At 62.7% G+C, this 11,412-nt stretch overlaps 1 protein-coding gene across 1 annotated transcript; it reads right to left on the bottom strand.

The window, feature by feature from the left end:
• Positions 1 to 2,057: 2,057 nt before the first annotated feature.
• MYLK2 (myosin light chain kinase 2) lies at positions 2,058 to 9,205 on the bottom strand. Its single transcript, XM_069034098.1, has 11 exons — positions 7,674 to 9,205; positions 7,241 to 7,551; positions 6,265 to 6,370; positions 5,950 to 6,043; positions 5,713 to 5,822; positions 5,388 to 5,529; positions 5,162 to 5,232; positions 4,809 to 4,937; positions 4,343 to 4,495; positions 3,843 to 3,975; positions 2,058 to 3,506 (listed from the first exon to the last, which is right to left on the bottom strand). Exons 1-11 carry the CDS (start codon positions 9,176 to 9,178, stop codon positions 3,426 to 3,428), a joined length of 2,835 nt encoding a protein of 944 aa, XP_068890199.1. The 5' UTR covers positions 9,179 to 9,205; the 3' UTR covers positions 2,058 to 3,425.
• Positions 9,206 to 11,412: the final 2,207 nt, after the last annotated feature.

An 11,412-nucleotide genomic window follows, 5' to 3' on the forward strand; every position in this document is an offset into this window, starting at 1 on the left:
CTGCGGGGGCCGTGCTGGCACGGAGGGACACTGCCGTCACTCGGGGACCGGGAGCACTGCGGCCGCGTCAGCTCTGTTACCAGCCCCCAGACGGCTGCTGCTGGGCCATGGCTGTGTCCCAGCCCCGGGCAGGGCAGGGGGGGCCGCCCTTCATCATCGGGGACCGCCACTCAGCCCCGGGCCTCTCTTTTCTCCCTTTTTTTTCCCTACCCAGTGGAAAACAATATTTGAGCGCCTACATCATGCTGGCGTCTCCGGAGCGGCCGGCGGCGAGAGCGGCTGACCTCAACCCCCTCCTTCGCACGGTCCCCGGGGGCGCGGGAGGAAGCAAACGCCGCAGCCATGCCCAGGGGCCGTCTGGTTCCCACGCAGCGTGGCCAGGCCCTTCGCCCGCCCCGGCTGGGAACACACGGCCCCGGCTGGGAACACACAGCCCCAGCCCCATGCTGTGCCCGATATGGGATCCCTGTGCTGGGAGCAGTGTGGCGCATCCCACTGTCCCTCAAACTGCAGCAGCTGCTAGGGATGGGGACTCCTGTCCTGCACAGCCTGCACTGCCCGGGAGTGCAGATCAGAGCCATGTGCTCTGCCAGTGCTCCCCTTTCCCGCCCTCACCCCGACTGCCGGTCATGGACCCGCTGTTCTCCCAGCTCTGCCTCCTTCCTGGCTCACTCCCGGCTCGCTGTGGGTGGCCTGGCCCCCTGCCCGCTCGCCCGCTCCCATCCTGGGCTGTGCCGTGGCCGGGGCTGTGCTGCACCCAGTCATGGGGCGAACCTGCTGCTGCTGTCGGTGGTGCTGCCAGGTGCCAGTGCTGGAGGTCTGCCCACTCCCCTTCCCTCCCTGCACTGCCTGAGGGGCTCCTTGTTTCTGCAGGCAGGGTGGGTGCCACAGGAACAGGGTGCATGGGGAGTGTGTGCTGCTCCAGGCTCCAGGGATGGATGCTGAGGACACACGTGTGCACACCCAGACTGCCCTGTTCATCCGTGGGGGTGATGAGGACCCCACACATAAGGGATGGAACTGGCTGCTGTGGCCTGTGCTGGATCAGGAGCAGCCCTGTCCATTGGCTCCAGTGGGACCAGTCCACTCTAAGCAGCTTCAGGGGCTCATGAGCCCTGTTGGCTGGGAACATAGGATGGGATCATGGCTACTTCCATGGGTGTCAGCCATGTGGCCCTACTCATTCAGCCCCAGTGTGTGTCTCTGTAGGGTCCCAGGGTAGGAAGGAGGAAGCTGGAGAAACCAAACCAGGCTGCGGGGTAGGGGTCCCCCACCCTGTGATGTGCTGGTGTCTGTCCATCCCTCTGCCTCAGATGTGCACACACAGGGCTGTGCTCAGGAACACATCCCCTACAGCAGCTCAGGGTGCCAGGAATGTCCGGGGCTGATGGTCCATCTGGAAGCCCCATGGCCACCCCGCAGCAGGGCCCTGCAGCCCCTGTGGCTGGCCGGGGCCAGGGCCGGGACCAGAGCAACGCGCGGCTCCTGGGGCCAGACAGGAAAGAGACGTCACTGCCATGGAGCGTAACTCAAACCAGATGGGGCTGCGCTGGCGTCCAGGCCTGCGGGGTGGTCACCGACAGGAACCGGTCAAAGGCTGCCGGCAGGAAGCGGCTGGGAGGGACGCCTGCGGTGGGAGCCGGAGTCCAGGCTCTGGCAGCTTTAACCACTTCAGGGCCAGCCACAGCTCCCCTGGGCAAAGGGGTACCAGTACCCCCCAGCCCTTGCCTGGGCATCCCACCCCATATGGGCAGATGCTGAAGATGTGAGGACGCCGCTGACTGCTGATCCATCCACCCGTCCATCCAGTCGCTTCCCCTTCCCCCATCTCCCTGGGGTGCTCAGAGCCGTTGGGTGTGGAGACCAGAAACCCTTGGCACCATGCCTGCACAGCCCTGCCCAGGACGTACCAGGTGGTCCCTGTCCACAGCACAGGCTGGACCCATTCCCTCTACCACAGAGATGAGACGCTGCTTCCCATCCTCATCTCACTTATCCTGTGACTGTCAGGCCCCACAGGTGGCAGTAGGGCCTCCCCAGCCCCCCGTAGTGGCAGGTGTGGGCTGTGGCAGACCTGTACATTTATTTACAAGAAGGCGAGCACTGTGGAAGGCTCCATTATGGGGCAGGGTCCCACCAGCCGTGGCTGCTGCCTGGTGGGGACAAGCCTAAAGCCCCTTCCCCTGCTGCAGCCAGCGGGGGTGAGGGGCAGCATCTCCCTGTGTCTCTCCCCAGTGTTTTTTCCAGCAGGCACAGAGGGCACAGGCAGCTCCAGAGCAAACACACAGCCTTGGCTTGGCGGGGCTCAGCCATGGCAAAAGCCAAAGCTGAAGGACCTCTTGCCAACCCCCCATCCCCTCCTGCAGTGGGCAAGGCTGAATGCTACAAACCCCAGGGGATGCCCATCCTCCGGCAGCACCGGGGAGGCCCAAGGGATGCAGGCAGAGAGGACGGGGACGGGACAAGGCGCGGGAGCAGGGGCAGCACCCCCTCCCCAGTCCCAGCAGGTCCCGCGGAGCCCCCGCACAGGGCGGGGAGCTGGCGGCCGCGGCCGGAGCAGTTCCGGTGTGTTGGTGGTCGGGTGAGCGGTGCCGGCCGGAGCGGGGAGCGCGGGCCAGCTGCTCTGCATTAGCCCGCCTCGCTCATCGCGCTCTGCCGGGGACGGGTGAAGCAGAGGTTGTGTTTTTCCCCCGCTGGCAGAACCGAAGGGCAGGGAGGGCAGGAGGAACACAAAGCCTCCTTCTTTCCTTTTCCTCCTTCTTGGCTCCCAGCTGGGGACGCCGTTGGAAGCGTGCTTGCTGCTTCCTCCCTTCCTGTCCGAACAGCAGCTCGGGGCCAGCTCCGCTCCCACATGCCCAGCTGGCCAGGAGGAGGTGCTTCAGCCCCGGCTCCGGTGCCAAGGTACCAGGGTGGGGGTCCGCGGTGCCCTCCAGAATCATCGCCGAGCCACAGAGCTGGGAAGGGAGGTTGGGCAGTGCAGGGGCCAGCGGCAGCGAAGGCAGGGCAGGGCTGCGGCATTTACAGGCAGAGAGGGCACATTTCGAATCCAAAAGCAGCAAGCACCAGGTGGCCGAGGCAGCGGGATCACACCGGAATGGCCTTCCTCCTCCCCGAGGGCACGAGAAGGAAGCGTGAGCAGAGCAGAGACGCTGCAGGTCGGGCATCACGCAGCCGGGCCAGGGCCAGAGATGAGATCAGAAACCTCCACTCCGGAGCAGCCTCACAGTCTGAGGAAATCCCGATGGGAGTGAGGAGGGCTGGAGCCTCAGGAGCCCCAAGAACACTGCGAGCATCCCCAGCGGTGATGTGGTCCTGAGCGCAGTGATGCCGCCCGGCGTGGGACCAGCTCGGCAGAGCTGCTCCAGACTGGTGGGGGTCCCTCTCAAGTAGTTCCTTTCTGGCCTCGGCTCCCCTGGGAGCCCAGCTCAGATGCCCAGCGCTGTCAGGGACCCCGAGCTGGTGATCTTCCTGAAGCGGTTAGCAGCACACACCCCGATGAAATTTTTCTGTGAAAGGGAAGAGGAAAGGTGCTCATCCTCTGGCAAGGGCTGTGGCACTGGAGGTTGAGCCAGACCCTGCTCTGGGGCCTGACACTACTCCTGCCCCCAAAAGCTGTTCTTGGGATCGGCTCAGGAGTAAACACCACATGCCTGATGGGGGTCTTACCTCAGGGGCATCCCTGCTCAAGAGTCCCCAGCCCTGTGTCCCAGCTGCAGCAGCACACAGAGACAGAGCATTCTCCATGCTCCAGATGCCATCCACCAGGACAGGCAGAATCTGGCAGCCCCCTCCCAGCCCCCTCAGAAGCTGCTGACCCTCATGCCCTTGCCGGCCCCCCGCACCTTCCAGCGCCGTCTCATGACGTATTTCCTGAGCAGCACTTGGGACTTGAGCCGCCGGTTGCAGCGTTTGGCCTTTTCTGCCAGATTATTGAGCCAGGGATGCTGCAGGCACTGGTCAGCACTCATCCGAGCACTGAGGGTGAGAGGATTCTGTGTCAACCCTGCTTGAGCTCCTCACCCCCAACCACCCCCTTCTCCAGCCACTCCAGAGCCCCAAAACCCCATAATCCTGCAGGGAGGAACCAGAGGGAAGCATGTGCTCAGGTACTGGTGGGGCTGGGCAGGACCCAAGGGGTCCAACACATCCTGCTTGGGACAGGTGTCCCTGGAGGGATGCAGGACTCTGTTGGGGACAATCAGAGTGGGGCAGAGCCCCTGGGTTTCATTCAGTGCAGGACCCAGGGGATGCCGCATGTCCTGGTGAAAAGGCAGCATGTGATACCCGGGGCCGCTCTGGGGATGCCCACCCCAGGACCCCATGGCCACTGCCAGCCTCACACCTCTTATCCTTGATGATGAGGTTTGAGACAAAGTCCTTGGCCTCATCGGAGACGCTCTCAAAGGTCTCCTCGTCGAAGTACCAGTTGGCAGCCAGGACGTTGTTGAGTGTCTCGGTGTCGTCATCACCCAAGAAGGGGGAGAGGCCGCTGAGCCTGGGGGTGCAGGGAGGTGAGGAGTCAGGTGCTCTCAGGCTGCATCACCTCCCAGACCCCCGGAAGAGAGCCAGTCTGGCCAGGGCTGCTCCAAGGATGTGCTGGCACTGTCCTGTGCTCCTGCCTGCAGCTGGCCTGAGCCTCTTCCTGCCCCCCAGCCCCCAACCTTACATGGCCATCTCCCCATCCAGGACCCCCCACCTGCCACCAAGCAGGCAGGTGCTTGGGGACAGCCCTGCACCCAGCAGAGCTCTGTCCCAGCACCACAGCTCCCCAGCATGGCACTGGCAGCCCCTGCCCAGCCCTGACATACAGCATGTAGGTGATGACGCCCATGCTCCACATGTCCGTGGAGTAGGAGACTTGCTCGTAGTTGACCACCTCAGGGGAGAGGAATTCAGGAGTTCCAAAGTTCACTTTCAGCTTCTCGTTGGGATTGTACCTGCAGCCAAGGGGGATGCAAGTCAGCAGAAGGGGGACAGGCTGCTCCCCCAAACCACTGCCCCTCTCTCAGCAGATGCTGCCCTCCCCAGGTAGTCAGGGAGAGCTGTGGCCAAAGCAATGGCCTAGAGCAGGTCCTGGGGCTCCTGGTACCCAAAGGCACACAGAAATGAAGGGTGGAAGGGGAACAGGGACAAGGGACAGAGCTGAGGAAGAAAACCTCACCTTCGAGCCAGCCCAAAGTCGATGATCTTCACCATGTGCCCAGTGGCAGCGACGCAGAGGATGTTCTCAGGCTGTGGGGACAGGGTGACCATTGCCCCACCACTGAGAAAGGGTCCTGCAGCTGACCCGCACCAGAGCAGTGCTGACCCACAGGCACCCCTCCCACTGCTAGCCAGTGTCCTGCTGTCACCCATGGCCCTGTCATTGTCAGCCCCCAGCCCCGCACCTTGAGGTCGAGGTGGAGGACGCACATGTGGTGCATGAAGCGGATGCCCTCGCAGATCTGCCGGACGAACACCATGCAGTCCACCTCCGTCAGGTGGTAGTCGTCGTCGATGATCCGCTCGAAGAGCTCACCACCCTCCACACTGCATGGGGATGGACCATGGGGTCACTTTGGGGCGAGCTCCCTGCCCCGAGCCATCCTCCTGCAGAGTTCCCTGCCCTCCTGGGGACCCTGGCCCAGCTCCACCATGGAGATGCTGAGCAGAGCCAGGGTGGGATGTAGCATGTTGGGGCTGGACAGCCCCAAGGTAGGCACAGGCACTCACAATTCCATGAAGAGAATGATCTCCCGGGGTGTTTCGATGGCGTCGTAGAGCTGGATGAGGTTGTGGTGGTTCAGCTGGTTCATCACGTCGATCTCCAGCAGCACCATCTCCTGCAGAAGGAGCCGCGGGATGGTGTGGGGTGTCAGCCCTGGCTGTACCACCGGGACAGGCTGTGTCCCCACACCAGGGGGGCACACAGAGCATAACACTGCCACCCCTGCCCAGTGCCTTTCAGACCTTGTCCTTTGCTCCCTGCTTCCGGATCACTTTGGCTGCCAGCTTGAGCCCCGTCTCCTTCTCCGTGCACGTGTGAACTTCACCAAACTTGCCCCTGGCAAGGAAGGCAGGGAGAGGTGCCCATGCCATCAGCCACCCAGGCTGCTGGGGACCCTCACGCTGCACTGGGGTGCTGCTCTGCACTGGCTGAGGCACCCATCCTGCCCAAGGCACCCACCCATCATGACCAGAGGAGTCCCACTGACACAAAGCCACTGCCCAAGGCTGGAGGGCAGCTCGGGACAGGCCAGGGGAAGCACTAGGGCCCCTCCTTACCCCCCCAGGATGTCCTTGGAGTTGAGGCTGAACTGGGAGCTGACACTGGCAGAGCGCAGGGTGACGGTGCGATGTGCGAACGGCGCTGGTGGCGGAGGGACATCGTCTGCCCAGAGAGAAAGGCTGAGGTGAGAAGGGAATCTGCTGTCCAGGGGACCCCACTTGTGGGTACCCCGGGCTGCCCTGATGTGGGGTGAAGACAGGCACCCAGCCAAGCCTGTGGGTACAGGATGTGGCCAGGTATTGAGTGCTGGGCTGTGACCCAGGGGCTCCTGGCTGGGGCTGCACTGGAGGATGCAGCAACCCCTGAAGGCTCCCTTGTTAATGCCCACAGCATTGTCCTGCTGCACAGCACCAACCCTGTTCCATGGCACTCACCCCGCTCCATGGCACCCATCCTAATGCATGGCACCCACCTTACTTCATGACAGCCACCCCCACCATCCCACGTCGCACTTATCCTTTCCAGGCCATGTCATTGTCCGTCACCCTCTCCAGGCCAACTTTCCTCCATGCCACCACCTCCCGTTCACCCTTTCAGGACAGATCCCACTCACAGGGCACCCCATGCACCCATTCCTGCACCACCCTTTCCCAGGTGAGAGCAGGAGCCGGCCTCACAGGGATCCCCACAAGCACCCACTGCCCCCAAGCCCTGCCATCCCCACAAGGACAGTGGTGCAGGATATGAGGACATGCTGTGCCCTGCCACCAGCCAGACAGTCACTGTCACTCCCCAGGCTCCCCTTCCTCACAGTCAGTGTGACCAGAGCAGGCCAGGAAGGGACGTGACATATTTAGCCCTGTTTACAGTGAAAGGGGAGCTCGAAGGCCACCAGGCAGGTGACAAGCCAAGGACAGGAGCTGGCAGCATGGAGGGCAGTATGGGCAGCAGGCAGGGCCATGGGGTTCCCAGGCTGTCGCTCCACAGAGGGTCCAGGGGGGCAAGGAAAAGGCAGGTAACTCATGGCCTTACCCAATATCTCAAAAGAGTCTTCCTTCCCAAAATCAGGGGTGAGGTAGGGGCTGGGGGGTGGCTTTGCCTCCACCAAAGATGGTTGCACCCCAGGTCCAGGCTGCTCCGTAACCCCAGCAGGATCTGGGGGCTGCCCTGTGGCACTGGGCAATGTCCTCTCCCGTGGGGTGCCAGGTGGTTCCAGAGGCTGCAGGTCCCCCAGGGCTGGTGGGCCAGAGCCAGGCTCTGTCAGACCCTCTTTTGGCTCCACCATCGTGATCTCCTCTGCTATTGTCTCCATCTCTGCCACCTCTGCCCAGGGCTGCTCCTCCCTGGAAGCAGGAGTGGGAGGTGAGCAGAACCCAGCCAGCAGCTCCCAAGCCCAGCACCCAGGGACCCAGGGCTCCCTGGAGCAGCGAGGGGGATCCCCCCCATCCCAGGAGGGGGCGGGTACCTGTGGCAGGCAGCTGGGCAGCTCAGGCTCTGCAGCAGGACTGGGCGTGGGGGCTCGGGGATCGTTGGTGGCTGTCCCTCTGTCTCCTTGGACTCTCTCTCCCCTTCACCTTGACCCTTCACAGCAGCCATGGCCGCTGCCTCCATGGGCTCTGTAGCCCTATCCCCAGCCTCTGCTCCAGCTGTGGGAGGCTCCACCTCCGCAGCTTTTTCCCCTCCATCCCGAGCCTTCGCAGCCACTGAGACCTTCTCCTTTGTAGGATCTTTCCCTCCAGCTCCAGCCTTTGATGCAACTGTGGATTTTTCCACCTTTGCAGTTTTCTTCCCTCCATCCTGTACCTTTGCAGCTGCTGGGGACTTCTCCTTTGCAGGCTCTTTTTTGCCTCCACCTTGAGCCATTTTTGCAGCTGGTGTTTTCTCTGCCTTTGCTGTTGCCTTTTCTCCATCCTGAGCCTTGGCAGCATCTGGAGCTTTCTCCTTTGCAGGAATTATGGCTTTCTCCTTCACTGAAGCTGGAGCTTTTTCCTTCACTGGAGCTGGAGACTTCTCCTTCGTGGGCTCCTCTTTGCCTCCATCTGGAGCCTTTTTAACTGCTGGGGCTTTTTCTGCCTTTACTACTTTATTCTCCCCACTCTGAGCCTTTGCAGCACCTGGGGCCTTCTCCCTTGCAGCAGCTGTGGTTTTCTCCTTTGCAGGCTTGGTATCAGCTGGGGCTTGTTCTGCCTTTGCATCTTGCTTCCCTTCATCCAGAGCTTTAGCAGTGGCTGGGACCTCTTGTTTTGCAACCACCGTTGCTTTCTCCTTTGCAGGCTCTCTTTTGCCTCCATCCTGAGCCTGAGCTTCAGCCAAGGCTGTCTCCTCAATAGGTTTTGCCTTCCCTCCTTCAGAGTTTGCTGCAGCCAGAGCCTTCTCCTTGGTGGGCTCTGCTTTTCCACCACTCTCAGCCCCTGACCCACCAGTGGCTTGCTCATTCTTGGGCTTGTCCTTTCCTTCATCCTGCACCTCAGTTACAGCCAGGCCCTTCCCCTCCATGGGCTCCTCCTTCCCTTTCTCATGTTCTCCCACAGCTGGAGCCTTCTCCTCCCTGGGCTCATCCTTCCCTCCATCCTTAGCCTTTGCAGCAGCTGAAGCCTTTCCTCCTTTGAGCTCTCCTGCAGCCAGAGCTTTCTTCTTCCCAGGCTTATCTTTCTCATCCTTCCCTACACCCTGGGCCCCAGTGGCAGCTGGCACCTTCTCCCCGATGGATGCTGCCTGCTTTTCATCAGATACTGCCTGTCCTCCATCATGCTGCACAGCCGAAGCCTCCTCTCCTGGGACTGCTTCCCGTCCATCCTGGGGCTCTGGAGCAGCCAGAGCTGTCTCCTGCTCTGGCTCTGTCTTCCCTCCTCCAGCCTCTCCTACAGCCTTCTCCTGCCCAGGCTCATCTGTCCTTCCGTCATGTGCCACGGTGGCAGCTGGCACTGTCCCCCCAGTGTCGGCACCATCCGCCGCTCCGCCCTGCTCCATGGGACGCTCCAGGCAGGAGGCGGCTGCCCTGCGGTGCTCCCGGTTCGGCGACGCTCCTGCGGGAGAGAAAGTAGCAGCTGAGGGCTCGCCGGACCCGACGCCCTGCAGAGGGGACGGCAGGACTCGGGCAGTGGCTCTGCTCCTGCAGGGATGAGCTGCTGCCATCCAGCCGGGAACTGTGCCCCCGCCGCCCAGCCGGCGGCTCCCCGGCTGGTGGCACCGAGCCAGGGCCCCCACGTGGCCACCAGTCCCGGCACCGTCCCATTGTGCCCCGATATCTGCCCCGCGGTGACTGATCGATGGCCTGACCCCGGCACCTGTCACCGGGTGCCTGGGGCCTCCGACGTGCAAACAGCCAGCGCGGCGCGGCCAGGGTGACAATTTAAGGCCACATCCCACCATGGCAGGGCCGGAGACAGCGGCTCTGGCCCCGGTCTGGCAGTGGGGATCAGGAGAAGTGAGTGCTCCCAGCACGGCCCCACTACTGCTCCCCCTGAACCACACAGGAGGTCCAGCCATGCAGGCAAACCCCATCTGCTCAGGGGCCACACAGACCCCGCACCGAGCAGCCGCCTGCGCTGCTCGTCCCCCTGCCCAGGGGTAACCGGCTCCGCCATGGGGACCTGTTGGTGCCCTGTACCTGCCTCGGACTTCAGCCCAGCACCTGATCCTCAAATCCCCGTTCTGCCCTGGGCGCCACTGCCCTCCTGTGCCTGGTCATCTTTCCTCACCCTGTCCCAAAACACTCCACTGTGCAGCCGTCCAGAGCCCAGGACAGCCCAGCCCGAGAATAAACCCAACAGCAACCATCCCAGTAACAGGGAAGTTGCTTGCTGGTCTACTGGAACAGGAGGTGCAGCAGAGCAGTCCCTGGGAGAGCGTTCCCACATCCCACAACTCAGCACAGGAAGCCCGTGGGGATGGACGTGTTCTTCCCAGGGCTGGGGGCTCCACTATCCACAGGATCCCCACCACCATGCCCCAAGTCAGAAGCCATGGAGACCCCCCCCGGCCCCTTTACCTGGGTCCTGGTGCAGTGGGTGGTCAGGGGGGCAGCATCCGCACTGTGGCAGCGCTGGAGGGAGCAGCCTCTTCTATCCCGGGTGTAACGGAGCCGGATTAGTGGGGCAGAGGAGGATCCTTTACAGCAGCGGGAGCCGGCCCGCTTCGCCTTTCCCAGCACCTGTTACTGCTGGAGCCCGTTCAAAGGACACGCCACTCTCGCCTGTCCCCCGTGGGCTGGGGACACTCAGAAAAGGGGCAGGGGACAGGGACGGACTTGCCTTCTGCTCCAGCACAGCACCACAGGGAGCGCTGGCACTGGACACAGTGGCACCCCAAAACCATCCCACTGGGGTGGCCTGGGTCAGCTGGACAGGGTCCAGGTAACTAAGGCCCTCTAAGGTGCCCACAAGTGACACAAGGTGGCCACTGGCCAACCCATGGGGATGGTGGCTGGGAGTAGCTGGTGATGGTGCTGGTCCCCTGTGCTGCTGAGCTGTGGCCAGCTCTGGCCACTGGCACTGGCCCTTTGGGAGAGCAGCTCCAAGGGACCCTGCACTCTGTGAGTATGATGTGGCACCTCTGGGCACTGCCACTGGGCCTTGATGAAGGTGACAGCAGCTGGGAACTGGGCACTGGCCAATGGCTGCAGCCACCCCTAGGAACCAGTTGAAAAACTTATTTCTGCAAAATCAAGTGTTTTGGGAATCAGGGTAAGAAACAGAGGAGCTGGAGGCTCCAGAGGGGTTGGGCTGTGTGTATGGGTGCTGCACAGACATTGCCAGCTCCTTCTGTGTATGGGTGTTGCACCCCAGGACACACTTCAGGCACTGCACAGGGCTGGATCCTGGTGTGTGCTGGAGGAGCAGGGCTCTCCCCCGGGCTGGGCTGGCCGGGTGCCCCCAGGGAGGCTGAGGTTACCCTGGGCTCCTCCAGCCTCAGCCCCTGCCAGCTGCCAGCCTGGTCCTGCCTCCCAGCTCCCCATCCCACAGCCTCAGGTCCTGCCAGACACCAAACCTGGCTGCTTAAACCTTGCTTTGCTTTCTCCTCAGTTTAAACCTCACCTGTGGCAGGGCTGGAGGCTACAGCAGCGAAGGTGGTGGGGAGGCTGCCCTGGCCAGTGCCATCCCTGATGGAGCTGAGTCAATGCCACCAGCATAAGCAGCAGCAGCCCCCCAAGTGCAGTGCTCACTTTGCCTGCAGCACCTCTCGGGGGGACCAACACGGCCCAG

The sequence above is a fragment of the Aphelocoma coerulescens genome, chromosome 20 (genome assembly GCF_041296385.1).
Source record: "Aphelocoma coerulescens isolate FSJ_1873_10779 chromosome 20, UR_Acoe_1.0, whole genome shotgun sequence".
Taxonomy (NCBI): Eukaryota; Metazoa; Chordata; class Aves; order Passeriformes; family Corvidae; genus Aphelocoma; species Aphelocoma coerulescens.

What these genes read in the sequence shown, in the direction of transcription:
- MYLK2 (XM_069034098.1), bottom strand. Translation starts at nt 9,178, where the DNA reads ATGGAGCAGGGCGGAGCGGCGGATGGTGCCGACACTGGGGGGACAGTG. An exon ending in ATCATTCTCTTCATGGAATT is followed by an intron (nt 5,530 to 5,712) that starts GTGAGTGCCTGT and finishes ATCCCCATGCAG; the next exon opens with TGTGGAGGGTGGTGAGCTCT. An exon ending in GGCGTCATCACCTACATGCT is followed by an intron (nt 4,496 to 4,808) that starts GTATGTCAGGGC and finishes CTGCACCCCCAG; the next exon opens with GCTCAGCGGCCTCTCCCCCT.